Source organism: Chiloscyllium plagiosum, chromosome 32 (genome assembly GCF_004010195.1).
Source record: "Chiloscyllium plagiosum isolate BGI_BamShark_2017 chromosome 32, ASM401019v2, whole genome shotgun sequence".
Lineage (NCBI taxonomy): Eukaryota > Metazoa > Chordata > Chondrichthyes > Orectolobiformes > Hemiscylliidae > Chiloscyllium > Chiloscyllium plagiosum.
Window position 1 is genome coordinate 31,677,635 of NC_057741.1, and position 17,641 is coordinate 31,695,275.

At 39.9% G+C, this 17,641-nt stretch overlaps 1 protein-coding gene across 1 annotated transcript in view; it reads right to left on the reverse strand.

Annotated features, from left to right (window-relative positions):
* Positions 1–17,641, reverse strand: part of LOC122539482 (probable E3 ubiquitin-protein ligase HERC3) — a 52,808-nt gene that overhangs the window by 25,807 nt on the left and 9,360 nt on the right. The window contains exons 4-14 of the mRNA XM_043674360.1: positions 14,550–14,771; positions 12,959–13,050; positions 11,803–11,933; positions 9,650–9,804; positions 8,247–8,323; positions 7,514–7,614; positions 6,429–6,488; positions 5,134–5,239; positions 2,708–2,900; positions 1,958–2,115; positions 819–899 (exon numbers count right to left, since the gene is read on the reverse strand). Coding sequence (XP_043530295.1) covers positions 819–899; positions 1,958–2,115; positions 2,708–2,900; positions 5,134–5,239; positions 6,429–6,488; positions 7,514–7,614; positions 8,247–8,323; positions 9,650–9,804; positions 11,803–11,933; positions 12,959–13,050; positions 14,550–14,771 — 1,376 coding nt within the window. The remainder of the gene's footprint in view (positions 1–818; positions 900–1,957; positions 2,116–2,707; positions 2,901–5,133; positions 5,240–6,428; positions 6,489–7,513; positions 7,615–8,246; positions 8,324–9,649; positions 9,805–11,802; positions 11,934–12,958; positions 13,051–14,549; positions 14,772–17,641) is intronic.

Below are 17,641 nucleotides of genomic sequence, written 5' to 3' on the forward strand. Positions count from 1 at the left end.
ATTCTTGTTATCTCATTTCTGAAGGCTTCCCATTTTCCAGCCGTCCCTTTACCTGCGAACATCTGCCTCCAATCAGCTTTTGAAAGTTCTTGCCTAATACCGTCAAAATTGGCCTTTCTCCAATTTAGAACTTCAACTTTTAGATCTGGTCTATCCTTTTCCATCACTATTTTAAAACAAATAGAATTATGGTCGCTGGCCCCAAAGTGCTCCCCTACTGACACCTCAGTCACCTGTCCTGCTTTATTTCCCAAAAGTAGGTCAAGTTTTGCACCTTCTCTAGTAGGTACATCCACATACTGAATCAGAAAATTGTTTTGTACGCACTTAAGAAATTGCTCTCCATCTATACCTTTAACACTGTGTTGCTACACCTTTTTAAGTTACCAATAAAAATGACCTTCATCCTTCCAATCTATTCAAACCCCTTTCCACAGTGCTTTCACTGTACAATAGACAGAGTAGAAATGGCAAGTTGATAAATAAAAGTGTGTCTTCATATAATAAGTTAATTTGAGCTCAGGTCCTTTCCACATTACAAGATCACTTAGAGTATCTCATAGAAACATGAGTAGGTCATTTACCCATCAGATCTACTCAGCCATTATAATGTTCCTCTCTCTCTCTCTCTCTCTCTCATATATATTTCTCCATCAATACCTAATCAGCATTTAAATGTAATTGTATATGTTTTTTAAGGTAATGGACAAACCATGGAACCATGAGGGTGAATGAGAAGTCCTGTTATGTCACAAACTGTAATGATCTAACTGAGAGCTTGGTGAAGCATATCAGATTTAAAAATATTCATCACCTACCATAAAAGAGTGCCTCAAATTTTCCATTACAGGAATGCAAAAGTTTCCATCCGGGATCTTTGCATATCTACTCAAGTTTACCTGCCAGCATAGAATTAAACATAGGTTAACATTTTTGTGATTAGGAGTAATTTGGGTCTTATTAAATGCTACATCCTTATGGACTTGCAATTCTAAAACATTTTACACAGACCGTCAAAACTAAGTTATGCAGCTGTGGGTACTTAAAATGGAACAAGCCCAACTGGAGCCTTTCAGGTTGCTGTGCATCTGCATACTCGCACCATCTATAATGTACATTGGTGACAGTAACAAAACAGGGCTTGAGAAAGGGCAATTGGACCATCAAGTTCCATTCCTTACAACATATCACTTGCAATTTGCTCTGTTATGGATGAAACTGAACTTATTTACTCCTGTACAATAACAACAGTGACATCTAAATGAAAATGTCGAGTGTTTATTTGGATAAATACTGTGTGAGATCAACTCACTCATTGTGCTGGAAAATTATGTGAAATGCAACACTGATTTTGCAATCAGAGCATTTTACAAAAGCTCAATTTTTAAGTTAACATCAGGAAACTGGCAGGGCTGGATTGAATGTTCAATTTGCTCCCAATCTGGATTAACTTTAACTTGTCATTGGCTTCAGCATAGGGTAGAACTGAACTAGTGTGGAGGGTTTGTGTGATGCAGAGGTGTCCACTACCTGAATGCAAGTCCCACCTGCTTCAGGAGTGTGTCATAACCTGCCTAAACAGGTTGATTACAAATCTCTACACTCAGAATGGATGAAGAATGAGTGTCCTACCTGAACCAGTCCTATTCCTGATGGACAGTTTGGATGAATGTTGAGACCATTATGTCTGTCCAATAATTGGAATCTACGTTACTCAGCCCTGATTTGTAACAACAATTCTGGATTCACAATGCAGCGTTACATTGAGTTGAAATATCCTAAGGTGTTTCACAGAGAAGATAAACAACCAGCAAATAATACTGATGGTCAAACAAGTAGGGTTTTAGACTTATTTGTAGATTTTGCAGGGAGGTAGCAAAGAGGGGAGTTCCGAGTGTAGGCAAACAATAGCTTAAGGTAGAACAAAGTAGAGAGAGTCACTGAAACTTGCACTGACCTTGAAAAGTGCTTGTAAAATTTTTAATGAATCATGTAGTCTGGTGTCGTATTTTGAGGCCTTCGCCAGAGCCAGTAGATGAAATTGATTTGATTCTCTTTGATATATTGTCACAAGGCGCATGAAAAAATCATCAGGTATTGTCCTCCACCAGCATTCTATCAAGAACAGAAATCAAACTTATCCTAACGGATGGTAAAGCTTCAGAAAAGCTGAACGTAATGGTGAACTTTTAAGATAGAACAGTGGGCACTATATTTAAAATAATAATGCCAATCCTTTGTCATGACTTCCACAGATTAGCTGCCTTGGTTTTGGCATTATGTGGTATTTCAACTGGAGTTCTGATCAGGAGGAGCTGCAGTGCTTCACAAACTTGTCCAATTATGAAAATCAAAAACGTATGGATACTGAATAAAACTACAAGAACTGTGGATGCTGTAAATCAGAAACAAAAACAGAAACTTAACCAAAACCCAACTCTGATTTCTCTTCACAGATGCTGCCAGATCTGCTGAGCTTTTCCAGCAACTTCTGTTTTTGTGTATGGATACTGAAGGTGGTGTAGAATAGACTGAAAGGGTATTTCTTTCAATACCTCAGGCCTGTCAACTTTACAATTATTGAGGTATGTTTGAAGCATTGTCACCTTGTAATGGAGGAAATGTGGAAGAATTTATTTCTGAATTATTTTCATTGCAATCAGCAGTGTCTTTACTGATGTTAACACAGTTGAAATATAAAACTCACCAAGAATTTTAAAATACTCTTCTTCAAGTGAGAGAATGGCTCTGCTTAAAGATTCGAGCAGCGTTGCTGAATCCCCTAACTCTCCCAGGACAGCAATGAGTTCTGGTATTATAATGTAAACTCGCAATGTTTCCACACAGGTTGGAGATCGAGGTAACGATGGGATCAGGTGATGCTGGACTACATTCTTCACCTGTAAAATTGTGAACATCAGCAGCTCCATCATATAACTCCTTTGTAATGAAAGAAGCCCACTTTATCAATTTAGTACATTCCATTTAACACTAAAGTGTGTTTTACTTCTTACTCCTGATTCATATTGCAATGCAAGATCATCCATTACCACAGGTGAATGTCTGCAGCAAAATATGCAATTGTACTGGTCGGTAAGGGATTGTAATGCAGTTATCTTACAGCCTACAGGAGTAATGCTAACAGAGCTTCCCTAAACATTTAGGAACATAGAGTATAGGAACAGGAGTAGGCTATTCAGCCCCTCAAGCCTGTTCCACCATTCAATGAGATCATGCCTAATTTGTGGCCTAACTCCATATACCTGCCTTCAACCCATATCCCTTATTGCCTTTACTTAACAAAAATTTATCCACCTGAGATTTAACATTAACAACTCATCCAGCATCGCCTCCCATTTCTGCAAGAGGGTTCCAATCATCTATCCCCCTTTGTGAGTTGAAGTGCTTCCTAACATCTCTCCTGAGTGGTCTGGCCCTAATTCTCAGACTGGTGTGAATCGATTTAATTTAGAGGTAATGATGCAATGATACATGGAGAAAGAATTTTTAGGGAATTTTGAGATCATTCTCAGAAGACTACCAAACGAGAAATGCCGAGGTACAACCAGTTGTACCAGGCATTGGTGAGACCACCTCTGGAATACAATGTGTAGCACTGGTGTCCGAATTTATGGATGGATGTAGATCTATTGGAGGCAGTAATCAGCAAAGATTTGCTGGACTAGTAACAGAAATGGACAGGTTGTCTTATGACAAAAGATTGGCCAGGGTAAGCTGGTATCCTCTGGAGCTCAGAAGATGAAGTGGCAACTTGTTTGAAACAAATGAAAACTTGAGGGGTCTTAAAAGGGGTATGTGAAAAGAATATTAAATCTTGTAGGAGAATCTGAGAGGTTACTTGTAGTGATTGTAACAAGGTCAGCCAGGTGGACCTCATAGAATATGAATTCTCTGATTGGGGTTGTTAACCTGTTACAATCAGGGAATCCTGGCTGACAGATCAAAATAGGACTGGCAGTGATTGAAATGGCTATCCTTCCTGTTTTGAAACATATGAAGAATAATTCTTCATGCATTTTGGATACAACATAATATTGGAGGAGAACGTTAGGACTGCAGATGCTGGAGATCAGAGCTGAAGGAAGGGCTTTCCTGAAGAAGGGCTTATGCCCGAAACGTCGATTCTCCTGTTCCTTGGATGCTGCCTGACCTGCTGCGCTTTTCCAACAACATAATATTGTACTGGTTTCTGTCCGAGGTGTTTGGACCACTGTCAAGTACTCAGCACCTGACTTGGCAACAGAGTATCGGCCTCTATGGAGTTATTTCATGACTGTTTACAAATAAGGGACTGTCCACGGAGGAGGAGAATTTATTTTCTCACAGAGGGCAGTGTGTGTTGGGAATGCTCTTCCTCAAAAGTCATGGGAAGTAGAATCTTTGAATATTTTTAAGGCAGATATATTGATGCTTGACAAGCAAGGTGGGGAGGTAAAAATGTGGAGTAATTAGATCAGTCATGATTGTATTCAATGGCACAGCAGGCTTGAAAGCCAACTCCTGGTCTTGTTCCTATGTTTGTGCTGACACACTGCTCTCAGATCTGTGTGTTTTGTTGCCTTTTTCAAAACAAAAACACACACTGTGAAATACCGTTGTGCTAAACCTGAAAGGACTGAGTTTTTCCACTCAGTCATACAGTTTCTGCACTAAAGCAGAATATTCAGACTTCAAACCCACTCCAAATATTCCCAGTGAGTGGTTCTTATTTCTGGATTGCTATCCAGAAGGATACCTATGGACAATGAGCTGATTCCCTCTTGAAAATTAATGAATTGTGCTGTCTGTAAGAGCCTCTTGCTGTGTAAGACCAGGCAACTTTGTCCCTGGAATAAAAGGTGATTACAACAGCTAGCAATTGTGTTGTGCCTCTTTCACATAACAAAACCACCTGAGGTGTTTCATTGGTGGTTATAAAACAGGATGAGACACCAGTGATGAGAATAGGCTGATAACCAAAATCTTGACCAAAGGACTGGAATTTAAGGAACTTGTCAGAGGAAGAACAACAGAAAAGGAATCACAGTGATCGGGGAGGGAAGAAAGTACATCCCAGTGCTTTGAGATACTAGAAGTTGAATGTACATGGGACTGATTAGTCAGTAACATTACCTTCTGTAACAGTGAGCAGCTTTTTGCCAAATTCTCGAAGCCCCTAGACACTGCAGATAGATCAAGACCAGACATCTCTCTATTTGTTTTGAAATGGCCATCATTCCTGTTTTGAAACATATGAAGAAGAAGAATTCTTCATGCATTTTGGAAACAACATAATATTGTAGCGGCTACTTCAGTGTTACTGCAGATTGATTTGTGTTGACCCAAATTTATGTAGTTGGCTGAAACAAAAACTGGTGCAATAGTCTGGGCTAATCTTTCAACTTCATGGTCTGACCTGCACAGACCTTCCACCCTCATCTGGTTCTCATTCCATTGAAATTTGTCCATAGGCACTAAAGCTTAGTCCTACAAGCTTCATTCGGTCCATTATTCCTTGTGAAATTCAGGTCTTCAATCGATGATATCAGTTTTAGGTGACCGCTTCCAACTCAAAAACAACTTGAAATTATATGCACCCTCCAACATAATAAAATAGCCCATGGGGCTTCTTTAGAAGAGAATCATTGGATGGAAATTTAACACCAATTTAAAGAAAAATACATTAACCCCATTGACTTAAAGCTTTGTTGAAGTGGCAGATTTTAAAGAGTGCATTAAAAGGACAAATGATCAAGAGGCAGAGAGGATAAGGGAGGAAACTACAGGGCTTAGAGCCGAGACAATTGTAAGTACTAATACCAATAATGGGGCATAGGAATTTAGAAATGTACAAAAGGCCAATTCATATTTTCCATCAATGCGTTGAAGCTGTAAAGCTGATTAAATTATGAAAAAAAACAGCATAGCAAGGTTCCCTCAGAAATAAGGTATTTGCCTAGTTGCACTGCAGATAATGCTGGTACCTGCCTTAAATACTTGAATGACACTTACCCAGATTCTGGGAAGAGAAATGGAGTCAAAGATACGAGTTGTGGGTGGAAAGTATTTGATGAGAAGACCATGAATTCCCAAACTCAATTTGATTATTTGGGATGAAAAAAAAGGCAGGAAAGGGAAGTTAATAAAGCTTGAATTAAGTACAGAAGACGAGGAATAAGATTCAACCCTGTAAATCTGCATTTCTGCACATACTTTCTCTTCCCCAACCTTCCTTCCATTTATTTGTATGAATGTCCGCAAATTCCTTAAATTGAATAAAATGGACATCACAAAATAAGGGGGGAATCAAAATAAACCAGCTGTGGTTTGAACCCAGGGAATAAAGCAATGAAACTCAAATAGAGCCTGTAACAAGTCTCAGTGGGATATTATGATTCTAATTATTAGGCAATAGCACACTTTTTTACCTGACTTCCAGGAAACTTCCACTTAGAGTTTGAGAACAAGAAAATGCCTCTGAGATTGCCCTGTAAATGAAATTCAGACAAATTGAATTTACACAGTTGTATTTTTAAAGCATAAATACTTCCAACAATATATAGATAATTCAAATTCTCAGTACATATACAGTTGGGTCCTGTAGATGATTAGTTTTCCAAGGTTTAAATAGAACTAGTGAAGTTGAATATCATGCTAAAATCACATGACAGGAATCTACGGTCTGGAAAGTATTCAGAGGCTGCACTGATTTAATGTATAGAAATTCAGCCAAGATAGATTGAAAAAATGAGAGACAGTGAAATTTGCCTTTTGGATGTTTAGAAACTGAATCCAAATTGAGTCCTCAATTCTATACGGCATTCCAATAGCATTCAATGCAAGTACAACAGAGATCATAAAAGAAAGTGGCGCAAATATTCCTTTAGCTTATAACTCCACCAGAGTCTCTCCAACTTCATGGTTGCCTGCACCAATACAGAGGGCAACTTGGAAACCCACCTGGCAGTGTGATGTTTGGAATACTCTGCTCCAGTGTGACCTGGATGTTCCATTGTTGATATTATTTAAGATTAATAGATTCTTAGAATTGATGGGATGTGCAAATTAGGCAGGAAAGTGGATTTGTGGTCAAATATTAACTATGAATGTATTGAACAGTTAAGGGCTCATACACCTATTTTCAATGTTCTTGTTATATATGAAAATTGGAACTAAAGATTTTCTGTTTGGAGCTGTTATATCATCTGAATTATCACAATGAAAATCAATGTATTAATGGAGAAAGTGAGGAATGCAGATGCTGGAGAGTTAGAGTCGAAAAGTGTTGCGCTGGAAAAGCACAGCCGTTCAGGCAGCATCCAAGGAGCAGGAGAGTCGACATTCAAGGCACAGACCCTTATCAGGAATGTATTCCTACCAGTTTTAAGACCAAGAAGTAAAATCTAGACATATCATTTTCTGAATATTCATCCATAGGAAATTAATGAAAATTTTTCAAGAAAGTTGTGTGGATTGAGGGAGTTAAGTTAGATTTTTAATTAAGACAACTTACTTTCTTCTTTCTTTACACAATTGCTTTTCCAGGAAATTGTCCACTGTGATGATTCTCTTCAAAGTTATGTGTGAAGAGTGATCCATTTTGGACACCAAATCCTAGAGAGAACAAGTTAATAGCACTGAATATCTGTCTACAGGCAAGGAACACCAAATGGGATAGTGAAATTGTCTCCAGTTCAAACAGTGCACTCTTGATATGGCTGAGCTAGCCATATACCTTGGGATCACTTCAGACTGCCTCCTGTTACAGTGAAAGCAGAACAGCTGCAATGCCAGGTTACAGGTTTTAGGTTGCATTGATAAAGGTGATCCAAAGAACGAGAAGCAGATGAAGCAACACTGGACAGGGGAAAGAAGCTTCGGAAACTACAGTACTTCTGGGTAAACTCTGGGGTAGATTTTGGTCAAGTTTGTTTTAATTTCCTGGATATGACGGACTAATTTTGAGGCACCATGTCCCCATGTGCACCCATATTATGGACACTGACATATTATCAGATGTCACTTTACAGGCTGCTGCCCTAAGCCGAGAAGATTCAGAATCGATTTTAATTAATGGAGGAATACAAAAGTAAAAATACGTGAAGAAAGGGGAGTGCAATGGAACAAGGCAGTAAGTGCTTCCAGAGAGTCAACATTGGCTTGTCAGGCAAAATGACTTCCTTTTGGACTGTGAGGTTCTGTTTCTCCATGATTGATTCTTCCAATATATAAAAAAATGTTCTTACCACTTCATCATTGCACACTGCAAAGCTTTGGTTTCCTCCTGCAAAAATTCTTTTGATAACTGGTTCGGTTGTATGGCCTGCGAACATGGATGAAAGCTCATTAAGTGGACTCCAATGTCACATCATATGTCATACTGTTTACCCTTAGGTAATATGTAACTTTAAAATTTGCATGCATTCCCACTCACATTGTTATATCAAAAAGCTGCATATTCATATTACCAATAGAAAGTGCCTCAGTGTTTACACACTTATTGCAGTGCCATCACTGGGGAAGGGTATAAGTACAATGCAATGTATTTACATTGGACATTATAAATATACACACAAGACTTTATAATGCAAAAATGAAGAAGGACCAAATTCGCAATGTTAAAATGGGGATTGCATGCAGTTATTCCCCGCTTCTAACTCAACCTCACCTGAAATCTACGTTTAATTTTAATTCTCTGTGCTGTATGGCATATCCATTCCATTCCATGATACTGTGTACAGTACTGGTTGCCACATTACCAAAAGGATGTGGACACTTTGGAGAGGGTGCAGAGAAGGTTTACGTGGATGTTACCTGGTATGGAAGGTGCTAGCTATGAAGAGAGGTTGATTAGGTTAGGATTGTTTTCATCAGAAAAATGGAGATTGAGGGGGGACCTGATTGAGGTCTACAAAATCATGAAGGGTATAGACAGGGTAGATAGAGATAAGTTTTTCCCCAGAGTGAGGGATTCAATAACAAGAGGTCACGTGTTCAAGGTAAGAGGTGAAAAGTTTAAGGGGGATATACACAGCGGGTACTTTACACAGAGGGTGGAAGGTGCCTGGGACGCGTTGCCAGCAGATGTAGTAGAGGCAGACATGGTAGATTCATTTAAGGTGCGTCTGGACAGAAGCATGAGTAGATGGGGAGCAGAGGGATACAGATGCTTAGGAATTGGGTGATAGGTTTAGACAGTGGATTTGGATTGGCTCAGGCTTGGAGGGCTGAAGGGTCTGTTCCTGAGCTATAAAGTTACTTTGTTCTTTGTTCATGAGTGGTCTACGCTGAAGCCTTTGGTGCACTTGATTTTGACGACCCCTCCAAGTTGTTCAGCTTTGCAGTTTTGTCAGTGGTGGGCTGCTATTGCCTATCACACTTGGGGCAGAGCAATGAATGAGGTCCAAAGTCTCCCTCAGCTGGATGGGAATTAAACCCATGCTGTTGGCCTTACTCTGAACCATACACCTCTCACTTGCCCAACCGAGCTAAGTGGCTCCCTAATCACTGGTGTGGTTAACAAATTTCACTTGCATTATATATATAAAATCAAGTTGCAAAATGCCACATCAGACAATCGATTTTACATGCTATTCCTTTTCAAAGCTTTCCCATGGGCTATACAAATGTATACATGTCCAACTCTTACCGTTTGCGGTTGTGCATTTCCCAGACATGTCCGTTATGTTGATGGGAAGAGGCAGTAACTGATCTTTGGTCCCTCTGTTTCCCAACTGTCCTTTCTCCCCACGACCAAAAGAGAAGATCTTGCCAATTGATGGAACAAAGGCAAGTGTGTGAAAGCTATTTAAAGATAAATATAGACATTCATAACTTTACAAGACTCTGCCCAGTTTTGTGCTGCTGATCTGCTCTAAACACCATAAACAATCTTGGTTTCTCTCTTAATGTCTTCAATATTGAACTCTGGATTAGAGTCATACAGTCATAGAGTCATAGAGGCCTACAGCATGGAAAAAGACCTTCAGTCCAACCAGTCCACACCAATCACGTTCCTAAACTAAACTAGTCCTACTTGCCTCTGTTTGGGCCATTTCCCTCTAAACATTTCCAATTCAGATATTTATCCAAATGTCTTCTAAATATTGTAACTGTACCAGCATCCACCACTTCCTCTCGCAGTTTATTCCACACACTAACCACTCTCTGTGTAAAAAAGTTGCCCCTCATGTTCTTTTTAAATCTTTCCCCTCTCACCTTGAAAATATGCCCCTAGTTTTGAATTCCCCTACCTTAGGGAATTGCTATTCACCTTATCTTTGGCCCTCTTGATTTTATAAACTTTTATAAGGTCACCCCTCAACCTCCTACGCTCCAGTGAGAAAATCCCAGCCTATGTTTATACAAACCCTCCATTCCCAGAAACATCCTGCTAAATCTTTTCTGTACCCTTTCCAGTTTAATAACATCCTTCCTTAATAGGGTGACCAGAGCTGCACACAATATTCCTAAACAGGCCTCACTAATATCCTGTAGAACCTCAACATGACGTCCAACTCCTATACTCAAAGGACTGAGCAATGAAGGTACGTGTGCTAAATGCCTTCTTAACCATCCTGTCTACATGTAACGCTAATTTAAAAAGAATTATGTACCTGAACCCCATGGTCTATCTCTGTTCAGCAGCACTACCCCAGGGCCCTACCATTAATTGTATAAGTGCTGCCCTTGTTTGTTTTAACAAAATGCAATAGCTTCCATTTATCCAAATTAAACTCAGCCCATTGACCCAATTGATCAAGATCTCTTTGTAATCTTAAATAATCTTCTTCACTGTCCACTATACCACCTATTTTGGTGTCATCTGCAAACTTAATAACCATGCCTTTTATATTCTCACCCAACAGGAGGAATTTTTGCCCTCTCAGATCAGTGGAAAGGTACAATTGTAACAGGTTATCTCCACTTTCCCCAAGGGTCCCGCTAATTTCTCATTTTGAGGCTGATGGCTTTGGTGGTCCATCAGGTTCCTTCCACACTCTGTCAGGAGCCTCAAAAATAAACGAAAATTAGGATCTAATGATACACATGAGATCCTGACGGAATGTTAACCCGATCTCCAGCAATGAGTTCATCTGTTAAAGATGACAGGAAGCCAGCAAGACTTTCTGAGGTTCATGAAAATCACATTGCTGCCCAGGGGCTGTGAGCAAAGTTAAAAATCATACAGCACCAGGTTATAATCCAACAGGTTTATTAGGAGCACTGCTCCTTCATCACAACCACCTGATGAGGAAGCAGCGCTTTGAAATCTAGCGCTTCCAAATAAACCTGTTGGACTATAACCTGGTGTTGAGTGATTTTTAACTTTGTCCACCCCAGTCCAACACCGGCTCCTCCAAATCGGGGCTATGAGGGTATAGTAACTTCTTTCGACCTGAGAAGTGAAGTCTGAGCTCTGTTGCCCCAAGTTTCCGCCCAGCATTCCAAGTCACAAGATCCTTGCTACAGCCCACCACCAACCATCCCTACAATTATTTTAGTCCTGGAAGATGTTTCATTGTGTTAGCCCGAAAGTCCACTCACCACACCTTGTTCTCTTGCTTTTTTCGTTGACAATGCCATTATTTATTTTTACGTGAGGTGTACTTTTACTAATAGATCTCAACCCGGGACTTTTATAAATAATAAAATAATTAACCAGATAGACTCACACTGCAAATGGCTATCAATGTCCAGTAACAAAAGAGATGCATGAATTTAAATCTTTCTGGTTTGCCCATAAGGAAGAGTGGGAGAGATTTAGCTGGGTTTAATTTTCTTAATGCTTTACAAGCTCACCTCCCACATGCTATTTGAGAAACTTTCTTGCCAAACAGGTAACCAAGTAGGTGAGGTTTGGTCTCATCCTCTGTAGAGTTGTGTCCCAGCTGCCCATAACTCCCAGCTCCAAAGGTGAAAACAAGTCCATCCTAGAGAAGAAGATAATGATGCAAAGGCATGTTACTTCTCACACTTTGACTGTGAAAAGCCAATGGCCTTTTATTGTTGGTAACCAGTACATATTATGGTAATTATCTACAGTCATCTTTCCTCATCAGTGAGAGAGAGAGAACTGGTTATGTATAGCTTGAGTGTAACCACTCCACTAGGATGAAGGCATGACCTCCATGAATAATGACAGCCAGCACAGGAATTGAAACCACACTGTTGGCTTAACCAGATTCTGGTAATTTAGCCAACTGAGCTCACCAACCAGGAGAAAGTGAGGACTGCAGATGCTGGAGATCAGAGTCAAAACGTTAGGTGCTGGGAAAGTACAGCCAGTCAGCCCACATTCCTAATGAAGAGCTTATGCTCGAAACGTCAGCTCTCTTGTTCCTCGGATGCTGCTGACCAGCTGTGCTTTTCCAGCACCACACTTTTGACTCTGAGCTGACCAACCCACCAGCACATGCGATAACGTTGACAGAATCTATGATAGACTTCCTTGTTAACTTAACAGCTTTTATCTTTTATAAGTTGCTATCTTCCAAATTCTGATTCATTCTCGACTCGAAGACCTACAATGAATACATTAATTATTGCTACGGAAAATAGTGTTGTCCAAAAATATTGATGGTCCCAATGAACGTAGTCATGACTTAAACATTGTATATTTTTGTCCCACTGCAAACTGAAATTCCATGGTTGTGCCAACCCATGAGTAATAATACACTCCAACCATTTATGCTCTTCCCAGGATGCAGGAAGCAAGAATCACACAGGAGATTCTTGAACCATTTACCATTAAGGATGTCACCTGGTTGTCTATTGCAGTTTTTATCATCGGACTATACCCTTCCAGGTTAACTGCAGTCAAGACTAAAAAAAGAAACTAATTACAATGGCAGGGAGTGGGGGGAGGGGGGGGGGGGGGGTGGTGGGCGGTGCTGTTGCCACATGCCAAAAAGGAACAGAAGTTGAGATTTTAATTTCAATTTCTTCCAGAACAAACCTTTGTCAGGACAGCAGTGTGCTCTTCTCCACAAGAGATATAAATGATCCTCTTAAGCTCCAACAGCTTCACGTGGTTGGGTACATACCTATCTGTAAGAAAGATTGAAAAGCCAGTTGAATCATATTACTCTTCCTGTTTCCAAAGTCATGATGTGGAGGTGTTAGTGTTGGACCTGGTCAAAAATCACACAAAACCAGGTTATAGTCTAATGGGTTTATGTGAAATCACTAGCTTTCAGAGTGCTGTTCCTTCATCAGCACTCCAAAAGCTTGTGTTTTCAAATCAGCCCATTGGGCTGTAATCTGGTGTTTGGTGATTTTTGACCTATTTTCAAAGTCATAATACATTCTAAGCTAATTTGCTTATGAAGGTCTTGAGTCAGAATAAAAGGATTCTGACTGTCCTGTTGAACATGGTGTTGTTGCAAACTCCCATCCTGAATATTTGCAAACGGTCTGCTTGTCTGATGGAATGATGTGGGAAATAATATTTATTCGATTGTTAAGTGTTGTGTTATGAATCTAATTTAGTCACGACTTAAAATTGCTGTTTGTGAACGTAAAACTGAAGGTAAATGGGAGAATGAAAATGGGGAGACAATGGAGCTTCAATTTTTAAATAAATCAATGTGCAAAGCAAAGGCTCTGAAGGGTCCAGCAAGAAGGTGAAAGATAGTCTCAATTTGTGTTGCCTTGTTTGGAGCAAATTGAGATGAACATCCCAAGTGAGAATGATCAAAGAAATTAAAATGATAATGTGTATGGAGGTCAGAAGTATACCTGCAGATGTAATGGATATGTTAGGCCAAAGGATCACCCAGTTTACATCTGGATTTCTCAACATAGAACAGTGAATGTAGTTAGCAAGAATAAAGTTTCCAGTTGTTTCCAATCTTTTCCAAGTTACAACCCTGACTACACATTTGTACAAAGACTTGCAATCGGAAGAATGAATGCTAGTTGTACTGCATCTGATGAAGGTACATATTATACCTTAGGTGTAGACCAAGCTGAATTAGTTATCCAATATGAATACAACACTAAACTTCAAGGATACTAATGATCACTAACTCTAAGCCATTGTTAGATGATTAGCAACAAAAAAACTGCAGATGCTGGAATCCAAGGTAGTCTGGATCCAAGGAATCCAAGCAGGAGGCTGGAAGAACACAGCAAATCAGGCAGTATCAGGAGGTGGAGAAGTCAACGTTACGGGCGTCAGCCTTCTTCAGGACTGGGGATGAGTGCAAGGGGAGCTGCATTTTGCATTGTTAAATGATTCTCTGGTTTATAATTAGAATTAGGTGTTATTGTTGTGTACAATCAAGTACAAAAGTACAGGAGTGCAGTGAAAAGTGTACAATGTCACCACATATGGTGCCATCTTAAGTATAAAGTACCTAGTTACACATCTCAGGTACTAAAATAGATTAGGTATAAAAATAAAGAAAAAAGCTGAAAGTTCTACATTACAGTTCTTAATATAAATTAGGGAAATAAAGAAATAGAGTTAAAAGAGGATGCAAAACTTTGTTTGGAAATGGAAATAAACGAAAAGGAGGAGCTATAGTTTTAGTAATTGTTCTTACCCTCTGTGTCCTTGAGTCCCAGCTGTCCATGATTATTTCTCCCCCATCCAAACACCATCCCAGAGAGAGACAGGGCGAAGCTGTATTCTCCTCCCGCAGTAATCTGAGCCACTGGCATCCCAGGAAGGGATAACATCAACTCAGGAATGTTCCGGCAAGCATCCTTTGTACCAAGACCGAGCTGGCCATAAGTGTTCTGGCCCCAGGTAAAGAGTTGGCCGTCTTTCAACAAATGAGAGAAGAAAACTTTTGGCTCTAGTAAGTTTGAAATGACCATGCTTAACTCTGACAAAAAAACCTGTAAAACAGGAAAACTGATTTCTACCTTAACCTCTATTTTATAAAGTTCTATAGATGCATTAGGCATTGAACAAATGGCCAACAGACTATTTCTCATACAGTCCAGGTATCTCAACTGCTGTTGCTTCCTTGATATTATACACATCTTTGAAGGTTCCAAGTCACAGTCTGGTAGGTAATGACTGGGATTCAGTCTCTAAATAAGGGTTAGGTTACTCATATCCAGATGTAAGCAACACAGGTTCAGTGAATCTCAGAAAGGATTGAATTTAGATGCACCCCAGACAGCCCTGACAACTAGAGACCACAGCATCAGCTCTAAATGATGGTCAGGTGTGAAAACTGGTGCCTGAGAGTTATGAATGTCTCTACCCATTGGGAAAGAGTAGATGGGACTCTGCACATTTTGTTGTTGCCTACTGGAGGGAAAATACTTTGAAGGTAAAAGAAAATTGAAGTAGACAATGGGAACCAATCGGGAACTCTTCCCATATTTATGAATCAAGAATCATGTATGTGGGACTTGAGTTAAGGTTCATTCAAGGGAGTTCACAAGATGGTTGGACATTATTGATTATCTCCTTTCGGCAATAGAATAATATCAGGTCTTTTTCCAGATGAGTTCAAATCTCAACATGCCAGTTTGATAATTTGAACTCAGTTTAAAACATGTGGAAATATAAACCTGTCTCTTCACTGTCTTCTGACGTGGCCTCACAAGTTGTGCCAGAATGTTAATTCAGGCCAGCTTTGGATGGCATTAATCAGCAATGCCTGAATCCCAGGCATAGAAAAAATAGTTAAACCTTCTCAAACTAAAGGCATAAAAGACAAAATGATTGGCTTCCTAGTGTTGTGTGATATATTTGAAAAGAAAAAGACATCTGCATTCATATTACATGATCCATGACAACAGAGTGGCCCAAAGTGCTGAGTGACAATGAAGTACAATTGTAATGTCGGAAAAGTGGCAGCCAATTTGCATATACCAAACTTCCACAAACAACATGGGAAGAAATACTAAATAGGCTTTTTGCAATGTTAATTGTGGGATTAACTTTCATCAGGATGCCAGGTATAACTCTGTGGCTTTTCCTTTAAAGAGCACTGTGAAATCTTTTACATCCACCTACACAGAGAGATGGGACCTTGCTCCAAATTATAGCACCTCCGGCAATGTAGCAATCTATCAGTACTACAGTGGAGTCACAGTCTTGATTCCTTTGTGCAAAGGTCCAGAACTAGGATTTGAACACAATCTTCTGATCAGAACCAGTGTGTTCCTGATAGTAATTTTTTTAGCTGATCGGAACTAGGTGGAAAGCTTTGTCAAAAATCAACAACAGGTTCCTGCTCCTTCTCAGCATGTCAATGAGATAAATATTAAACAAATATAATATTTATTTTCATATCAGATGCACTGATTAACTTGGCTCTTGCTGTCGTCAGTGTCAAATTAGGATTTAATTAAATGGAAATATCAAAGAACATGGCAGCTACATATGACACTAAAGTCAGACTTGATTCACAACTGGAATAGGTGTTACATCTTCTGAATTTTGTTTTGCTTTAGGTTAAGTTACAATAAAACGATGTTCTGAAATAGGACAGAGAAATAGGCAGACATACACATGGTGACAAAGGAACAGAAGGATTCTTAGATTCCCAAACAGCATCAGATCAAATCAGTCTTACATTTAAAAATTAAAAATGTCTTGGCAAGAATAGGTCGGAAAGTAAATTGTGAAGCGGGCATAAAAAGTTTGCAAATAAAGGGACATAGAGTCATAGAGTTATAGAGATGTACAGCATGGAAACAGACCCTTTGGTCCAACTCGTCCATGCCAACCAGATATCCCAACCCAATCTAGTCCCACCTGCCAGCACCCGGCCCATATCCCTCCAAACCCTTCCTATTCATATACCCATCCAAATGCTTTTTAAATGTTGCAATTGTACCAACCTCCACCACGTCCTCTGGCAGCTCACTCCATACACGTACCACCCTCTGCATGAAAATGTTGCCCCTTAGCTCTCTTTTATATCTTTTCCCTTTCACTTTAAACCTATGCCCTCTAGTTCTGGACTCCCCGACCCCAGGGAAAAGACTTTGTCTATTTATCCTATCCATGCCCCTCATAATTTTGTAAACCTCTATCAGGTCACCCCTCAGCCTCCGATGCTCCAGGGAAAACAGCCCCAGCCTGTTCAGCCTCTCCCTGTAGCTCAGATCCTCCAACCCTGGCAACATCCTTGTAAATCTTTTCTGAACCCTTTCAATTTCACAACATCTTTCCAATAGGAAGGAGACCAGAATTGCACGCAATATTCCAACAGTGGCCTAACCAATGTCCTGTACAGCCGCAACATGACCTCCCAACTCCTGGCCAATAAAAGAAAGCATACCAAACGCCTTCTTCACTATCCTATCTACCTGCGATTCCACTTTCAAGGAGCTATGAACTTGTACTTCAAGGCCTCTTTGTTCAGCAATGTTCTCTAGGACTTTACCATTAAGTGTATAAGTCTTGCTAAGATTTGCTTTCCCAAAATGCAGCACCTCGCATTTATCTGAATTAAACTCCATCTGCCACTTCTCAGCCCATTGGCCCATCTGGTCCAGATCCTGTTGTAATCTGAGGTAACCCTCCTCCCTGTCCACTACACCTCCAATTTTGGTGTCATCTGCAAACTTACTAACTCTACCTCTTAAGCTCGCATCCAAATCATTTATATAAATGATGAAGAGTAGAGGATCCAGCACTGATCCTTGTGGCACTCCACTGGTCACA